Source organism: Sparus aurata, chromosome 18, assembly GCF_900880675.1.
Source record: "Sparus aurata chromosome 18, fSpaAur1.1, whole genome shotgun sequence".
NCBI lineage: Eukaryota > Metazoa > Chordata > Actinopteri > Spariformes > Sparidae > Sparus > Sparus aurata.
The window spans coordinates 32,380,030-32,398,901 of NC_044204.1; the positions used below are offsets into that span (position 1 = coordinate 32,380,030).

Below are 18,872 nucleotides of genomic sequence, written 5' to 3' on the forward strand. Positions count from 1 at the left end.
GTACCTCGCGATACGATACTATCACGATATTTTGCCCACGATAACAATAATATCACGATACAGCGATTCTGCGATAATCGATATATTGCGAGGAATTTCATCCACGATACATCACGATATCTGTGTCACTGAAGAAATTCAGAATTTATTGACTGCACTGAATCCATTTCACAGGAATTACAAAACATTGTCAATCAATTTCACATGAATGACAGCCAAGTAAACAAAGAGTATATTGCACAGTGTCTCTTCTTAACACACTGACTACAACTATCATTAAATATCTATATGTGTGGGTTTCAGAGCTACTTAAACCATTTTTTTTAATTTTATTTGGTTGTATACCTGTTTGAATAAAGATAAAGCTGTCCTCCGAAGAGGGGTGGTGGTGGTGGGCTCAAAAAAAAAATTTTTTTTTTTTTTTTTTTTTTTTTACATTTTTAAATATCGATATTTCGCACCAGTGTATCGATAACGTACCTCAAGACGAAATATCGCGATATATCGTAGTATCGATATTTTGGCACACCCCTAGTAATAACCTGCTGAAAATCATTGTTACAATAACGATCACCTTCAGCACTTTGGACAAGCAAACTTTCAAACTGAATATACTTAAATTTGAGGAAACTCTTTAACTTCCTGTCCCTCAATACTCATGTGATATAAGTTGTAGATAAAAACAGGTTAAAGACCATATGATCCTCTGCAGATTTATGATATCGGGTGGTTAAGTATTAGCTCAGGTCAGGCAGAAGTGGTGGGGGTGGAAAATGATTGCTGCCATGACTGTCAACACTAAAAAGATTGAGCACATCAAATGGCAGCACTGACAGGAACAACAGTGACCTGATACTCAAGCATATCATCTGTACTCATGACACTCTTGGTTAAATGTTAAAGAGCTCACAAACAACTGACCAATTTCAACTTATAATACATCCCTAAACATGGTATGGTATAGTATATGGGCTCTCTAGTGTCAGTAACAGTAACAGCACTAATCCTTGTTTTTAAAATAAGAGGATCAACGGAGGAGATATTTTTAGCAACTGTATCTTTTTCTGGCTATTCATGTTCGACCTCAAATAAAGCTTTTATAACAAATCGTAAAAGATAACATGTCACATGCTGGCTGCAGTCTTACAACTTCTTTCAATCATCACCTACTCTCTCTATGATTACACTGTGATGATTCAGTTGGCTCCATGGATAAGCCTTAGGATTCCTCAGAAAAGGTCCATGAGTCGATCCCTGCGGATGATGTGAAGATGTAAAAAAAAAAAGGATTTCAGCTCTTCCAGAAACAGTTCCAGGCTGAGTCCGGTCCAACTGTTGAGATACTGAACAAGCGCTAATGAGCTTGAGAGAGTTGTAGGCTGGTCAATAAGAGTAGATGAGGACGAGGCACGTGACCTGGCCACTGCTAGGCTCCCACACGGTTCATTCAATAATTCCAGGGTGGGTGGGGGCGGGCAGCTCGGGGCTACTGACATTGATCTGACACAAACGAGTGAATGGCAGCCAAACCTCAGTGAAGAGGCTTTGTGGATGAAAAACTGCATCAAATACAAGACAATGCAGAGGAATGACAAGAGGCTCAGAAAGTCAAGGTGTAATATGGAGTTCAGGACTGTCAGTGTGCACAATGTTCACCTTAACCTGAGGCTATCCGCTACAGTGATTAGGGTCACATTTGTTCCAAATCCCTGGGCTTTGGGATTTCTCAATCTCGCAAGCCAGTGAGCCTAATGTGTCATTTGTATCTGCTCATCACCACCAAAGAAAGATCTGCACATGATTCATTTATGCCTCATAAATATTTCAGTAAACTGAGCAGACACAGTCTATTCATGGCAAGCAAAATCCCAGAGATGAAAGCTTCCCCTCCCCTATCTCCAACCATTTGTGAATGGGATTGGGGGGGCATGGAGGTATAGATACTGCCTCAATCTAAGCAACAGTTACATCCATAAGTCGCTTATCAGATCACAATGCTGTAACCAGCCTTCACAACAACAACAGGGCAGCTGCAGAATTAATCCCCCTCCCCACTCGGCTCCGTCTGGCTCCCCATAGGCTCAGGCAGGCTACACAGGGACGGACAGTCCAGGGACAACATGGGCAGCTGGGGCTTTCTGTGACATCACAGGGTTGGCCTTGCCCAGCTTAGCTTAACGAGGGATCTGCTGGGACAGAAACCTTTCCACTGTGTGCGACTTTATGAATGGTAAAAGGGAAGAGCATATGGCATGAAAGTCAAAGGTCTGGAAACCGGATATAGACCTTGTGAATTCCAATCATTCTGTCACAGTGTTGTGTCACGGTTGTGCCTCACCTCAAACGACCATTCCTTGTCTTCATCAAAACCACATATATATAAAATAAATATACCATGCTCCATTGTTATAGACACAACGGCACGCACAATGTCAACAAGGTTCCCCAGCAATAGGGCTGACAGAAAATGGTCAAATAATCTATTAGTCAACTGAAATCAAATGAATGAACAATAAATACGTAAATTAATTAGCCTAATCATTTCTAGTTATTCATCAAGCACCCAAGAGTCTACAGCTATGCCAACACTGTGAGGATATGTGCATGGGCAGAATTTTAACATCCAATATCGCAATATTTGCTGTCATATGTCATATTTTTCACAATTTCCAATATCGACCAGCTGTGTGATTCTTCACCGGCGAGGAAGCAGTTCGGCTGAATTTTAATTTCAATATCTTCTTTATTACAGTGTTAAATCTCATGTGGGTGGCCCCTTAAGAATTCAGAGGGAAGGGAACAAGTGACAGAATTCAATACCTATTATGAGCAAATGTTTCATATCAAGGTATATCTTGAAAGCGGCATGTCCCTGCAACCCTAAGGCCTACTGAATGAGTGTGCAAATGTAGAGCAACACTGTCAGGAAAATCTAAATACGCTCAGTATTGAAATACTTATAAGGACAAATATTCAATATCAAAGATTTAGACTAAAATCTGAAATGGGGCAAAATCCTAATAAGGACAATCATAAATTCTCTAAAAATAGCTGTAATATTCAAATGGCTGAGCAATGACAATTAATCCATCCCAGTGTTTAGTGATGCTCATTGACCTGACGTGACATGTTAGTAATGTGTAAGCTAAACAGGCAAGCTGGCACCACCATCATCCAGAGCTGCCAAGTAAGTAACACATGCGCACAACACAACCACAAACACTTTCAGCTCTATAGAGGAAAGAATAACGTAAGTGCCATCCTTTTCTATCTTCGATTCGGCCTCATCCATCAACAGCATTACTGTATTTAGACAAAATCATTGAAACAATATAACCCATATATGTCAAACATTATAGGCTTACTGAATGAAGGATCAGTAGGATGTAAAGATGTAGAACAGCACAGGAATATAGATTAAGCTACAACTTTATACGAGCCCTGCTGCGGTGATAATGCCTTTAGGATGATAGTTGTCTGCTTAGATGTTTACATTAGTCCAAGATCACCAGTGTCCACCTATAGAGCTCAACAGTGAGGTTCCGGAAGTGAAAATGCCATTCATATTCTGCATATAGATTTTGATTATTGGCCATAATGTCGTAACCATCTAAAGTAGACTTACCACGAGCTATCAGATTGTCAAACGATGATATATGATCCTGTAGAAGCCACAAGTCCGTATGATATCAATCTTGTTTTGAGAAAAACATGTTTTATTCGCGATGTCATGGAGAAGTACTACACTACCCACAATCCTATAGTGCAACAGCGACGTCTCTGATTGGTGGAGCTCGCTGTTACCATGGAAATGTTTACCAAACCGGCGAATTTCATGTTAGCTAGTTACTGCTAACACTGAACTCTACGATCGTTTCCCACAGAGCGACCATGATTTCACTTTCTGACCTGCTGCGTTCATTTAGTGATGAGGAGAAGAGTTTATTAAGGGTTCAGCCGAACATGAAATTTGCGGGTTCGGTAAACATTTACATGGTAACAGCGAGCTCCACCAATCAGAGACGTCGCTGTTACATTCGCAATGGTTTATGGGATGAGTAGTTGCTTTACTCTTAAGATAATTATGTACACAGTCTTGTACCTTTGCTTTTTTTCTCCGTTTTCCAACATTTCTTTTGCGCCAAATTAAATGTTTTATGGTCACGATTCATCTACTAGCTGATTGGCTTGGCTCCAGGCCTAAAACTCTTTATATAAGGATTTTATGAAACGTCAATGGAGTAAATGAATGGCAAATTCACTTCCGGAACCGGAGCCGTTAAAAAAGTGGGCGGTCACTGTTGAGCTCTATTCAGCACCAGAACAAGAACAAGACTTTGCTGCGAAGGTAGGACTGCATGATATGACGACAGGAAAAAGCCAACTGTGGGTATCAGACACGTAAATGCTTAAATGCTTTTAATGACCTTTTCAGGATTATTTTTAACCAAATTTGAGACAGACTCATGTCATCCTTATTCAAGTATTACAGCTAAGGTAAGTAGTATATACATAGTCCTGTGCAGAGGTAGGTTTAAGCAGGAACATGGCTGTTATTGTGAGTAATGTTAATCTAAATGTTACCAACCAGTAGTGTAAGTCTAAAGTAAAGAGACAGTGTCATGTTCAGCGGAAGGTTTTAAGATTTATAACATCAGAAATGTGGACTTCTCAGAAGACCATGAATAACTGACAGAAAATCAAAAGATGGATAAATGAAATTAGATAACAATAAAAACCTAAAATTTCAAATTCAAACTTTTAAGGCTGTATATGATATTGGACTTATGAGACATCTTGTCTTTATGGCAAAAATGTTCATAATTTGGACGATGGTTTGCCTTCTTCCAGGAAGCAGGCAGGAAATCCACATGAAGGCATTCCAAACAAACATGGAGGAGTGTGAACGTGACACAGAACAGGGGGATTCCAACCAGCCAAGACAAGACGAGTAGTTTGTACCTAAAAGAAGGGCTTCTTCTGTCTCATGGAGATGGTTTGGGCAGAGTCATAAAATGGTCAAGATCTTGGAGGTGAGGGGCAGCAAGAGTTTCATCTTCCCATCCATTGCCAGAGTCACTTCCCTGTGGAGTGCCTGCCGACACCTCTCCATCTGACCTTGTCATCCCGCTGTGACACAGTCTCCTGGCACGTGCAGGCTTGCTGCATTTTTGCTGCTGGTCATGTGTATGTGCATCGCATAGACAATAGCAAGCGGGCCAGAAACAAGACTTCTGCTCACCAGCACAATAAAATATGATTCTGAATGCACTTTGGGGCATTCTCTCTCAGTGTTTAATGCTGCCCTCATGAATTATTTGACATTTGGGAACAGGAGGTGGGAACAGAGTTAGTTACATCTTATGGGCTGATTGCTTGGTTGAGGAGAACGGAAGATTTATCTCCCGTACGAGCTTAGCAACATTAAGGAGGGTCTCCAGCTGACCTGGAGATCAGGGGATCTAATCAGTTCCAGAAAATTGATAGTTCAAGGTCTCTTGATCCAATCAGGACATTGAGACATTACAGTATTTGAGTTTACGACTGTGAAATTGAAGTTATTTTACAATTTTAAAATATCTTTGGAGAAGACTTTGAAATGGCCAAGATGTTTATATAATGGACCTGAAAGAACTGTTTATGATATTATATCAGTTTTCAACATTTTATTGTTATCATAATCAAAATCTCACGCCATAAAGTCACACTTTACAGCACTAATATATATCATTGTTCTTTCCTGGTTGTAAAAGCAGATACTGATACTCATGTAATCCTGTGAGTTTGTCTTACTTCTCTAGCTGAATAAAGGCCATCATATTCACATAACTACTTTTTTAAGATGTAATAATAATAAAGACTATTACTGTATGTAATATATTACAGTAAAAGCAAATTGAGTGAGACACAATAAATTACAGTTATTCGATCAAGCAAAAAAAGCCATTACTCTCTAATTCCAGCTTCTCAGATGTGACAATTTTCCACTATTCCGTGTTTTATATTACTGTAAATTTAGTGTCTTTGGCTTTTGGAATATTGGCAAAACAACTCATCTGATGATGCCACGTTTGGTTTCTTAACTCCTCTACGACAGTAAACTGAATATCTTTGGGTTGTGGAAAAAAGAAGACAAATGGGCTTTGGGAAACAAAGATCAATATTTTTTTTAACCATTTTCTAACATTTTATAGATCATACAACTAATGAATTCATCAATTAATCAAAAATATAATCAACAGTCGACAATGAAAATAATCACCACCACTGTGCCCGCAGTTGTTCATTCACTTGAAAAAACATCAGCAGATTTACTGAAAATGAAGATAATCATTATATAGGACAATGCATTTCTTGTCAGCGGATAATCCTTGAGATGCTGTTCTTGCTCATGAGCTCATGGATCTTCCTTGTCGCAGGTCGATATGAGGACATGCATGAGCAAACATCAGAATAGGTTCTTTGTCTCCGCATCCGTCTCCGTGTGGACACGTGCACACGAGCACTGCACCATCTCCCCTTCCTCACAATGACCTGCCACATCCACTCTGCCTTGCAGTGAGAAGAAAATCACTGAGGTGAGGGAAATTGAGTATCTGAAGAGACACATATTAGAGTGGCTGCAGGTTAGTGATGGAGGCAGGCCCATTAAGTGGAAAATAGAAGAGTGGCGATGTCCCAGGCCGGAGTAGAGTAGAGAGGCCCGAGGGGACTTGATATGACACACCAGCGGCCCCAGACAGGGGATTTAGTGGCGTGTTGGGCTTTTGTGCCACATTATTATCAGGCAGTGATCCGCCAGGCACATGGGCAGCTCTCGATCCCTTAGAAGAGAGCAGTCTATCCCCCTCCAGGCTCCCTCCCCATGCTGTAACCACTATTCAGACAGACCGAGGCTTAGCTGGTGTTATTGAAATGCTACGGGGAAACATCCTGCTTCACTTATAAAAAAAAAACTTGAGAATGGCAGAAAGGTACAGATATGATGCTTAAAGAAGAAGCAGACTACTTTGTGTCATTCAAAACAGGTATGGGGCCAATCAGATGCTGAAGAGCACCTTCTGTTATGTGAATCAGCTGACAGGAAAAGACAAGCATTCGGTCTTTTGATAGATTCATCCTCATAGGACGGGCTTACCTGCCTATCTCCACCTCTGGTGTCAGTTGTGAGAAGGGATTTGGTCTGTCTGCAGATAAGCAGGCGAGCCAAGATGGCAAACAGGAAGCTTCTTGCCATCTGTCTAGCCTTAACTTGCATGGCCCCTGTCGATCAGCTTTCCCATCTAGGCAGCGGAAGCAGGCATTAGGCGCTTTTCCGCCTATCATAGAAATTTGTATCGGAGAGTTTAGCGTCTGTCATCGTGGGATCACACATTAAACACGCTGATAGCTACTGACGTCACCTGTATCCAGAGTGTCCTAGATAAGGTTATTTTGGCAACATGCAGGCACAGACTGGCAGTGATGTCAGATGTTTCCACAGCTCAGCAGAGAGGAGTGACAAGGAGTGGAGCGGCACGTGGTGGGCAAGACTTGGGAGTGTGCAGCATGGGGAGCTGACGGACAGGCCGCTGATGGATTAGGTGGTAAGCCTGGCAGAGGGCTGCCCTTTCTAGATGGATGCCTGCCTGATGCACTGTGGTGATTAAAAAATAAAACTGAAGGGTGGGGAGAGTGCTTAGGCTCTCAGAAAAGCAGCCAAAAGAAGTGTTGCAGGACAGACGCACGATCAAGAATAACCCCCAAATTCCTTCGGATCCATGTTTGGTCCATCTCTGATCCACCACAGCAGCAGAGCTCACTCTAGTCTATGTGTGTGCTTCTACTGGATCCGCTGTTCTGCGTATCTACTCCGGTGCAGCTCCAGCAGTCCGGACCCTTCCATTGCAGATACGCAAGGCTTCTATCTTTGCCAGACGCCAGAGCACGGCACGTCAGTTCAGCCAAATTCAGCACAGAGCAGATCGAGTGAGACAGGAAGTCAGACACCAAACCAATATCAGAACATCCAGTTAATTTTCAGAATAAAGGACTCCGTGTTTGACGTTGTTTGTTGATGTGTTTATAACACAGACATTTATAACTGCATCACACGTGATTCTGTTCCAGCTGTTTGTCAGTGCTGCGCTCAACACGCAGCCGATAGGTGTTGACAGGCAAGGCAGCACAGAGCAAAACTATCAAACATATACTGGTTCCATCCTCTTTAATGTATGGATCTGTGCTTTGTTGTTTGTGATGGTAAATGAAGAATCTTTGAGTTTTGGACAGTCGGTCGGACAAAAGAAGGAATTCAAAGACGTCTCAGACACTGTGATGAGCATTTTTTCCAGATTAATTGACATTTTACAGACCAAATAATTGTAAAAGATGATCTGCAGATTAATTGATAATGAAAATAACCGTTAGCCGTAGTACTTGCACAGAAAACAAGGTGCTGTTTTTGAAGCCGGTGAATGATAGTGTACACTTACGGCTACTGAGTCTACTGGAAAACCTATAAAGCTAGTGTGTGGTAGTTGGGGGTTGACAGCAATAGCTGCTGCATAATTTATGTGTTTGCTCTTGTGATGGGAGCGGACACATTCGTCAACACTTTTCTATGGAATCTTTAATAGTATTAAATTATTTACATTTTTTCCAGTATGATACATGGAACCTTCAGTGGCTTAACTATCCTTTCCTGTGCGATGTACAGGCGGAGAAATTGCTTTATAATCACAAGGTCTTCTGTGGCATTTTCAAATTAACAAACAAACAAAACTATCAACAAACACAAACACTTATTACAAGATGATGTGAAATGGTGTGAGATTCACAAGAAGCTCAATTAAATGGCACAGAAATTTGTTTTACAGGTATACTTGCATCGGCTTTTATCTCTAGAATTTGGGTAAAACCACTGAATTTTCAGAGTCCATTTTTCTTTTCCACAGTCTTCACAGATCCCAATACTACATCATTACTGATCATTCATAAGTGTCTGTCCTACAGCCATAAATCAGAAAGACAATTTTACCACCACATAACTTGTTCTGTCACATAAAATGCACTGCTGTACTTTGAATGATTAGAAGACATAAAGGCCACCTGTTGGGAATATGGATATTATCCACGTTAGGGAAGTTAAGGCTTCATTATTAATTGACTAATCGTTGTTAAGAATTTAACGTGTTTAAAATACAATAACTGATCAGAGATGGTCACAAATACATCAAAAAGTTATCTTGATACAAATTGGAAATACTTGCTTATCAAATATATCAAAAGTACAAAATACTGATATGATTCGAATAACACAATTTTTCATTTAAAAAATACAAAACGACATTCTATACAAACTGATATTACATTTTAGCCATTTAGTAGCCTCATTAGGGGTTGAATTTTGTTGGGCCAGTTGTTGAATGGCTACAGATGAAACTTGGTTGTTATTTTATCTGTTCTTTTAACTCTTAATGTAGCCCACATTAAGAGTTATGTGGGCAATGTTAGAGGCTCTAATCAGCACTCACTCTCTAAGAAATCTGAAGAAACTTGGTTGTTACTTTATCTGTTCTTTTAACTCTTAATGTAGCCCACTATGATTCTACATCGAACGCAGATCATATCAGTCGTCAAAATAGTTCGCTCAAGGAAAAACTTCCAACAAATGTCATATATTACTAATGAATAACCCCTAATGGATTTTTAAGGCTGTCACCTATCAGTTAAAGAATATGCTAAAAATTGACATCCCTAACGTTTATAATGTAAGGACAATTCTTGGTTTATATCAGAAATAACACATTAATGAGTTTCAAATGAGACTTTTATTGATTGTCTATGGAGTAGCTCAATGTATGGATGGTAGAGATGCTAATCATAAAATCCTAAAAAATCTGAAAAGAAATAATGGTCAGTGAGACCAATTCTACAGCCGATATTATTAATTCTGCTGCGTTATCATGACCTCTCTACTTTCCAAATGTGGTGATTAAATATTTCAGCTGAATCTATAATAAGTAATTCCATTAAAGCCCTTCTGTAAAATGCTGACCACACCTTTGTGTCAAGCAACGCCAAGTTATTTGCAAATATAAAAAAAAAACGCTTACTTCAATCGTTTCATACACTTTTAGTAACGCACACAAATGTATTCATCTTTATTATCCATTCAGAAGTGGCTAATAAAAGTGGTGAATTATCGCTTAAATAAATTTAAATGTATGCATATGCATTTGTTATATATAAATGAATCAATAGTGCGCTATATCATGGACACGTGTGAGCTGACCAATATCTTGTGGGTATCAGAGGTTGGTCTTAGTGTTCTGCTCCTCTGCTGCAGCTTTCAGACAAAAATACTGAATTTTTAAATTGAGTCGCATGTCTCTTTAAAAATGTATTTCCCACAGTCCTAGCAGCTACTTGGATGAAGGGCCCAGATCAGGATTGCTTCCTGTATGGACACATGCTCAACAATTTAACTGTAATACAGTGATGCTGCTGCATTTTAAGAAAAAAGTATAAATGTGCCCCACATTTTGATGAAACAACTCATCTCAGAGTACGTAAAAATACAAATGAGAGGAAGAGCCCTCTAATTCACTTTCTAAGAGGCCAGGCTGCTGAAGCCAAAGAAACGTACCCGACAGCAATAACTCAGATTGAGGTATTAACCTGAGCCTACAGTTATGAATCAAACCTATCCCAAATCAAACCATGGCCAGAGCAACACAAACTGCAGCAGGTACCATAAATAACAACTATACGGTATTGATCCCCGTGGATAATTTCTGCCACAGTCCAGAGAGGGCACAGGTCAGGGTCTGCCACCAATAGGTGATAAAGAAGACACCCTGCAGGACAATGCATCTGCAGCCAGTAATGAGCCTGTCCAGCCACCGGTGATCTCCTGGATAAACAAACAAACCTTAACACCCGGCTTACTAAGCAGCCTTCCAAGCCCAAGAGTAAACAGATCCCCTTCATGAGCATTCAGATCACTTAAGTAATGTATGTTTTTAAATCCGCGTCCTATTTTTTCAGTGGAAAGTTACTGGTGCAGTGAAGGAGCGAGGGTCCCAGCCGGATAACAATGGCTTGTATTATTAGACCCCAGCCTACTGGAGATGCCATTTGCTGGACACTTGTGGCTACTGTCACCGAGCCACCTGACATGATAGCACCTTTGTGGAGGGCAGGACATGGCTGAGGATGTCCCGGCCTGGATGGGTGCCAGGTTTTTATTGTTTTTGGGTCAGATGCACCTTGGACTAGTTTCACTTTCAGGGAGCTTCACTGTAAACTACCATCTGATTGAGGGTTTGACTGGAAAATCCGGTTTTATCTGTAGAAGAGGAGTTTACACTGGCTTATCTCACAGAGATAACTTTTACTGAAATAAGTTACATTTAAATGTGGTTATGTTACTGGAGACTCCTTCAGGAAACTCTTAAGCCCCCCGGGGTTTCCTTGACCCCTGTTAGGGCACCGTTAATCACAGCTACAGCTAGCAAGTTATTGTACAGTACTTCCAGAGAGCTACCGACCGGCCTTACTGCGGTGATAAGAAAATAACCGCCTCAAACATCCCTCTAACACATAAAGAGAAGTAAAATTGTCTTTACATACCCTCCGCCCGGGTACGAAGATCGGACATCGTTCTCTGGACGGGCGGCATCTCTCCACGCAGAGCCGGGCGACGGCACCTGTCAAGCGGCCGCGGCTTGTTAGTTGTGCTCCCTGTGGCTGCTGCTTCTCAACCGTCAAAGAATGTCAAAAAAACGGCTAAAATTCAGGAGAGGAGCCTCTCTCATGCGGACACTACTGCTGCGTGTTTGCTGCTAGTGAGAGATACGGACGAGGTATAAACAAACATTCATTTCCTGGCGGTGACAAGAGGCATGCCCAGGAGCACACGGCTTCATGGATCCCCCAGCATCCCGGTTCACACGGCGGATTACAGAGGCGATAGACGCCCTCGGTAAAGCAGGAGTGGACACGGACTTACCATAAACTGACGTGAGGGGGACGGTGCCGCTTCACATTATGGACCGTACCAAATCACACCGCAGCGGGAGGGGGGGTCAGTGAACATAATAACTGTCACTTCGCCGCGGACAGGAAATTTAACTCGTGAAAAATACATTTCAAGGACACATTTAAAGAGGAAGTGCTGCATTTTAATCACCAGGACGTATAATGTTTACAACTGGAGTAAGTTTTATAAGAAATGCCAAGAAACTGTTCGCTGGTGTGGACGCCTCCCCCTCTGCAGTAGACGTTGTTCACAGGTTGAAGACACAACAATAGTACACTGGGTGGGAGTTGGCTCAGCACTGACTCTTGTTTTTGTCTAAAATATACTTAATAATGTATTAATAGATGCTGCAGTGTCAGCAAATGACAACCTCCACTGTCTCACGAAGCATATTATGCATTAATGGGATATTTTGCAACCACTGGAGATCTACGCATGCATGTGCAATACTCACTACTCAAAATTGGTCCGAGATGTTGGGTTATTTTAGTGTTTCACTTGGTTGTTTATTCTGTAACATATTTACATTTTTTTATTTTTGTTCCTTATGACTTTTATTGCATATCCATGCACATGCATATCTGCTCCCATATAGTGCATTAGTGCATTCCAGTATAGTGACATGTCTTTCCGTGAGAGTAGAATGTATATTAGTGTATTTTCCATACGCCTGTTTTTAAATTACAGATACACTATTGATCATTCATGTTGTTTGTACATAATGGAATACAGCCATGCTTTGCAATTAACATCTGCAATATATATATATATTTTTGTAAATATAATTTCTTGTTAAATTAAAATAATATTTGGGTGATACTTAAATCATACTTTGTAATCTCCTTGTATTATAAACTGTATTTAATGGTGCAGTATGTTTTTTGTTGTTTGTTTTTTTGGACATTTAATTTTAATCAGAAGAGAAAGATCTTCAACCACTGATTTTTTAAGCCTAAACAAACTTAATTTAAAAAAGTGTCTTCGTTTTTATGACTGAATAAACAAACGCAATTTCATACTGTTTTACCCTGTTTATGTGTGGCGGACCCTGCCACTCCTCTAGCTTCAAACAGTGTTCTGGGATCTTGTTTTCCTCTGAGAACTGCTTGTTTATTCAGTTATGTAGAAAACAATATTTCTGAGTTTGTATTATTACCTCATTAATATTGTAAATAGTACAATTCTAACCCTTTAAACTATTGATTACTGTGAACACATAGTTGTTGTTAACATTGCTGTGTGCTTTAATTTGTTTCTCTGTGTTTTAACATTTAATTTAGCCACAGCGGAGACATCAGGGCTCAGTGAGACAGTACAGAGTATAGACACAATCAAACTGATCCGAGGATGACACAGGTAGACTTTCATAGCCACCAAAAAATGCGAGGTAGTCCTTCACCGATGTATCCAGGAATTATCTGTCTTTTGTTCACGGCAGAGCTACAAAAACCGTCCAATTCCAGCAACCTCACTGTGAGCTGCAGGATATTTAATGGTGCTGCTGGGACCGTTGTTAAAGAAATAGCCTCGTTATGCTGAAGGCTCAGACAAATTGAATTGACTTTGAGGCTAATTAAACAAACGATCAGTCTTGCACATCAAAAAGTGGCTCACGTCTTGGGAAAACTAAACAGAAATGCACGTCTAACTGACTAATCCAGGATGACTTGCATGTTCCTGTATATCCCTCATCAGTGTGTCACTCTCCTGTCATGTATCTGCTCTAACATGGGACATGAGGGAAAGACAAGACACTTAAAAGATAAACATACACTGAAGCACAAAGGAGAGAGCGGCAACAGTGACGTCCCTGCTGCGACTGCCCGGCTGCTGTACGTACAGCAAATCAAAGTGTGCTCTCATTCTCACTGCAGTTGAAATGCAAATCACACAGGAGCCAGCATTTGTACAGCAGCAGCACCACTGCAGTCGCCTGAGAGAACTGCAGTGTTACCGACACACTACAGTCGTCTGGTGTGCATATTCTACTGCCAGTATTTTCACAATGCTGACTGTCCTGCTTATGTGCATGTGTGATAACAGAGATGTTTCTTAGCTGTCGCTGCCAGACTCCATGCATATTTTCACTGATTTTGACACTGTTCGCTTGGAGTGACACGGGAGATTCTGCTGCTGTTTTGAGCCATATTTCTTTTCAAATTAAGATGGTTTTTTTTTTTACTGTTGTGGGGAATGGGGGAAGATGAGATTACATTGTGGCGTGTAGGCTTTGTGTGTGAGCAGTCTAGTGGATATTGAGCAACAGAAGAAAGACAGATTCAGTTACTCAATGGTGGAAATAACATAATTTCACAATAAAAAATGTTTTTTTTTATCATCTCAAATGCATCTGTAAATCTGGCTCCAAACAGCTGAAAGGCAAAAAAAAAAAAGCTCTGAAAGCTTGTGTGGTACGTAAACTGAAAGATTCACCACATCCAAAAATAAGAGATGAACACCTGAACATCTCCGCCTCCTCCTCCTGCGCCTGCTAGAGACACATCTCTCCCCAAGATTTCCTTTCTTTCCCCCCACTCCGCCTAATTCAACATCAGCTTGCCACCACGGGGATTTGGCTCTGTAGCTCCCACGGTTGCTAAGCAACAGTGACAAGAAGCCTGCCTCTTCGATAATGTGTGTGTGTGTGTGTGTGTGTGTGTGTCGTGTGTGCGCGGACTGGTTTTGTGTTTTGCAGCGTTTCCAGTCCAAACAATGACTCATTCAACCGGCCGTCCAGATTTTCTCCCACTGTCAGAATCTGTGTCAATTACAAACAGCGCAAGAATTCTCATCAGTTTATTTTTGTCTTAAACAGAATGACCTAAAAAGATTTCACTGATTCTCCCTCTGAAAACCTTTTTGTTCTCTGACACACCACTGCAGTGTAAGTGTACACTGAGGCAGACTGAAAGATCCAGCAGAACCAGACTGCAGCACAAATACTGAGACGACTTTACAATCAGGTCATTTTAATTTGATTTTTGTCTTCAGTTCCGGTGTAAATTTAATCTATGGTCTGAAACACTGTGAAACTGTGTTAGACTCCCTCCCGAGAGATCAAGTTAGCAGACCGCTAATTTATGGAGTTTTATCAACCTCAGAAACGACCGCACGACAACAATACACTGCAGTAAATGGATCCAAATATAAACAGCCACCAAAAAGCCACAAATAATGCTCAGAACAGCACCAAACTTCAGCAACAGTACAAATAGGGTCTCAGCACATAGTCCGGGGCATCTAACCTCCGCTAGCTTAGCTGGATTTCTATTGTGAAGCTAAAAACAGATTTCAACTCTCCTCCATCAGCTTCCGGGTCGGGGAAGTGCCGACGAAACGATTACCGATTGCGGTTAGAAATGCTCAATTCCGTTCTTTTCCCTGTCCGCTCTCGATAATAACTGTTATAAACTGGCAGGTAAGACACATATGAACTTTGATTGCTTTTCCATGGAGCCATAATCATACATCTTCATCCATGAGCCGCGGAACTCTACTGCACTCGGTAATCGACTCGTCGGGACTTCCCGTCAACAGGAAGCTGCTGCAGAAGAGTGGTAAATTTAGTCAGCTTTTCAGTAGAAATCCAGCTAAGCTAGCGGAGGTTAGATGCCCCGGACTATGTGCTGAGACCCTATTTGTACTGTTGCTGAAGTTTGGTGCTGTTCTGAGCATTATTTGTGGCTTTTTGGTGGCGGTTTATATTTGGATCCATTTACTGCAGTGTATTGTTGTCGTTCGGTCGTTTCTGAGGTTGATAAAACTCCGTAAATTAGCGGTCTGCTAACTTGATCTCTTGAGAGGGAGTCTAACACAGTTTCACGGTGATTTAGACCATGGATTAAACTTACACCGGAATATCCCTTTAACTCTCGATAAGAATGATAATTCATTATTCCTCCTGTTATTCCAAATATAACAGGATGTTTGGCATGGTTTGGGTTTTTGGTTTAATTGTTTCCTGTTTTATTTTGATAGATTTATTCTCATGTGTCACTTTCCACTTCCTGTGTTTGTGTTTTTCACGCCCTTTTTTGATCCCCAAACTTCATCCGTGTTTGTCCAGGACGTTATATTAATTCTGGACACAGTGCTGGAGGCAGAACCCCATTCATTCTTATGAAAGAAAAAAAAAGCTTTACTTCCTGGGTATGAAAATATCCAGATCGTCCGCCTACAGAAGCGGCTAATATCCAATTTCAGCTCCAAGATGATATTTGGACTTCAGCTTCAATTTGGTCTGTACAAACATCCCATTAACTGCCACCATCAGTCCAATTTTGAACTCAACTTTTGGCTTTTTCATGTTAAATAAAATGTCTAAAAATGAAATATCCCACAGTAACTAAAGCCAGGGTGACTCCACAGAATATAGTCCGATCTTTGGCAAGAACTCCAAACCATTCGGAGACACAAACATGGATCTGGTTGCAAAGATTTAGAAAAACAGGGAGTGAGATGTATTTTCACATTGCTCCATAATTTCATCAAGCTAAAAGTTTTCAATAAAGTAAATTCAATCAGAAGTGCCTGAAAATTAAAAATAAACTGAAAATAAACTCAATCCTTGGAGCTCCTCTGAGCTGCAAACAACCCGCCTCATCAGCCCACCTTTAATCCTTCTCTGAATACGGTGTGTGTGCAGCGTCCTTCAGAGACAGCCGGCAAACATCAGGTTGAATAACGAGCCCATAAACGAGGATGTTTGTAAGCTCCTGTCTGGGAGCCCTTTGCCTCCGCAGGAAAAGTGCTTTGAGACACTTCGCTGCTGTTGGGAGAGGAAATACTTAGAAAAGAAGTGCTGCTGTCTAAACCCTGCAGCAGCTTCACTGGAACCTATCACAGATGCTTTAAACGGGTATCCATCTCACTGTGGTGGCCGTTTCCCTCACTGGTATCTTCTCCGCGGTACTGACAGCCGCTGTAACCTCGACTCTTTAGTGTTCAACGCTTTAAAAGAAATTGAGAAGTGTTGTTTTTCAGAAAATGCACTTTTTGCCTGCTGCAGTCATTTGATAACCAGTGCTGAGAAGAGTACGAGCACAGTTACATTACTGGATTAATACTCAGTTACATGTAAATCTACCGATATTTAAATAATCTTTAAGTAAAACACAAAGTATTCTTCTCAAACACATATGAGTTACTTTTAAACATTTGATGCTGAATTCATTTTCAATGGCAGGCGCTCAATCAGAGAGATTTCTGTTTTTCCAAATCTTCACTCCCAACTCTACTCAGCAAACTACACAATGTGACGCATCAATAATATGAATTCTGGATACTTTTTACAACCCCGATCGCTCCAAAAACAGCTCGATTTAAACACTGATCATTGTATCTCAGGGTTTTAGAGAGATCTTGGTGTTGTTTTCATGCGGACCACAGCAGTGAGACACCACTTAAGCTGTGAAAATGACAATGATTTAAGACCATTTCTCTTTTTTTTTGTGCTTTTAGACTCAGGAATGGTTCTGATATTGTCAGAAATAACATAAACGTGCTCACCACACCTGTGGCTGCAGCCAACCCTCTGCAGTCCAGTCTGTAAACCTCTACCCTGAAAATGTTCTGTCGCTCCCTCTCCCTTGCCTTAGATAAATGTCTCATTGATTTTATCATTAATCTTTCGCTAAAGTCTGATCAAACCAAGCTGGTGGAGGCCGCCAGCAGGCCTACATCAGCATCCTTCATCTGGTCGCCTGCAGCTCTCGGGGGAATAATCTGGCAGCGTGACATTTAGCTGTAATTGAACAGCACTCTGCCCCCTTGTGGACGTGCATCTGCAGCCAGGGAGGGTGAGGTGGTTCAATGGCCGACTAACCACAAATGATGAGTCACTGCAGAGTCATTTCCCCCCCCCCAAAAAAACCCCCTCTGTCCACAACAGACACATTTGAAGACATAAGCCATTTCAAAACACAATTTCCTTCCGAGCCTTGATGTGGAGATCAATCTGACTCTGTCTCCTCAACACAAATCAGTCGTACAAAGCAGCCAACACGAAACTCAAGCCGGCAGTCTTTGAACTCAACTGTTTGTTCACTCTGCACAAAATTAAAACCATCTCTCACTCACTCCGCACTGTTTGACTCTCCCCCCACTCAGTCACAGCCGAGTCGACAAACAGCGGCGGAATTAAAAGAGCGTTAAAGTATTCATCTTTTCAAATTGCTTTTTTTAATAGCAGTCGAGGTGGCTGTCGAGGCCACATTAGCACCGCCCATGACGACGACGGCTCTTCAGGTTGAACACGCTATCACCGTCTCTGCACTCTCCTGTCTAAATGTGCTAAAGTGAGATAAAATGGCTGCTTGACTCGACATGGCGTGGGCACGTTACACCGAACTCCTGATAAGCCCGTCCTGCACTGAGCACGAGTTATTTTCGCTTTTATTTCTTGTTAATTCGGCTGATGTAGAGTCACTGCATCCATGTGACGTCTGACGAGGTTTATAACTGTGTCTGGAAGTTTTTAGTGCACTGGCGGGGCAGGATGATTGAGAACCGGCTCCTCTGCGATATATGAAAAAAAAAAAAACCTAATTAAAATGAAAATGATATGTAAAGACCATGACTGATTCATTCCAATTATAAGAACAGTGTGTTCAACTGGCAGGCAGAGTAACATAAGCAGCTTTAACCACACACTGACGGCCGAATTCAAAGTGAAGGATCTCTAATCCAGCCAGCACCAAGACTCTTTATGTAATATAATATAATATAATATAATATAACATAACATAATATAATATAATATAATATAATATAATATAATATGTCGTTATGAGTTTTGAGACACTGTGTGGTATCAGTTTTCAGTATCTTTAATTCTGAGTGTTTCACG

The 18,872-nt window shown here is 41.0% G+C and overlaps 1 protein-coding gene across 7 annotated transcripts in view; it reads right to left on the reverse strand.

Annotated features, from left to right (window-relative positions):
• Positions 1-12,032, reverse strand: part of atp8a1 (ATPase phospholipid transporting 8A1) — a 118,493-nt gene extending 106,461 nt beyond the window's left edge. For 4 of the 7 annotated variants that reach the window (XR_003981468.1, XM_030396704.1, XM_030396702.1 and 1 more), the window contains exon 1: positions 11,617-12,032. Coding sequence is in view for 6 of the 7 variants with exons in the window: in XM_030396704.1 (XP_030252564.1) it covers positions 11,617-11,665 (49 nt within the window). In the remaining variant the exon portion in view is untranslated. The remainder of the gene's footprint in view (positions 1-11,616) is intronic. The other 3 variants (XM_030396701.1, XM_030396703.1, XM_030396699.1) reach the window with 1 other exon arrangement.
• Between the last annotated feature and the right edge of the window lie 6,840 nt (positions 12,033-18,872).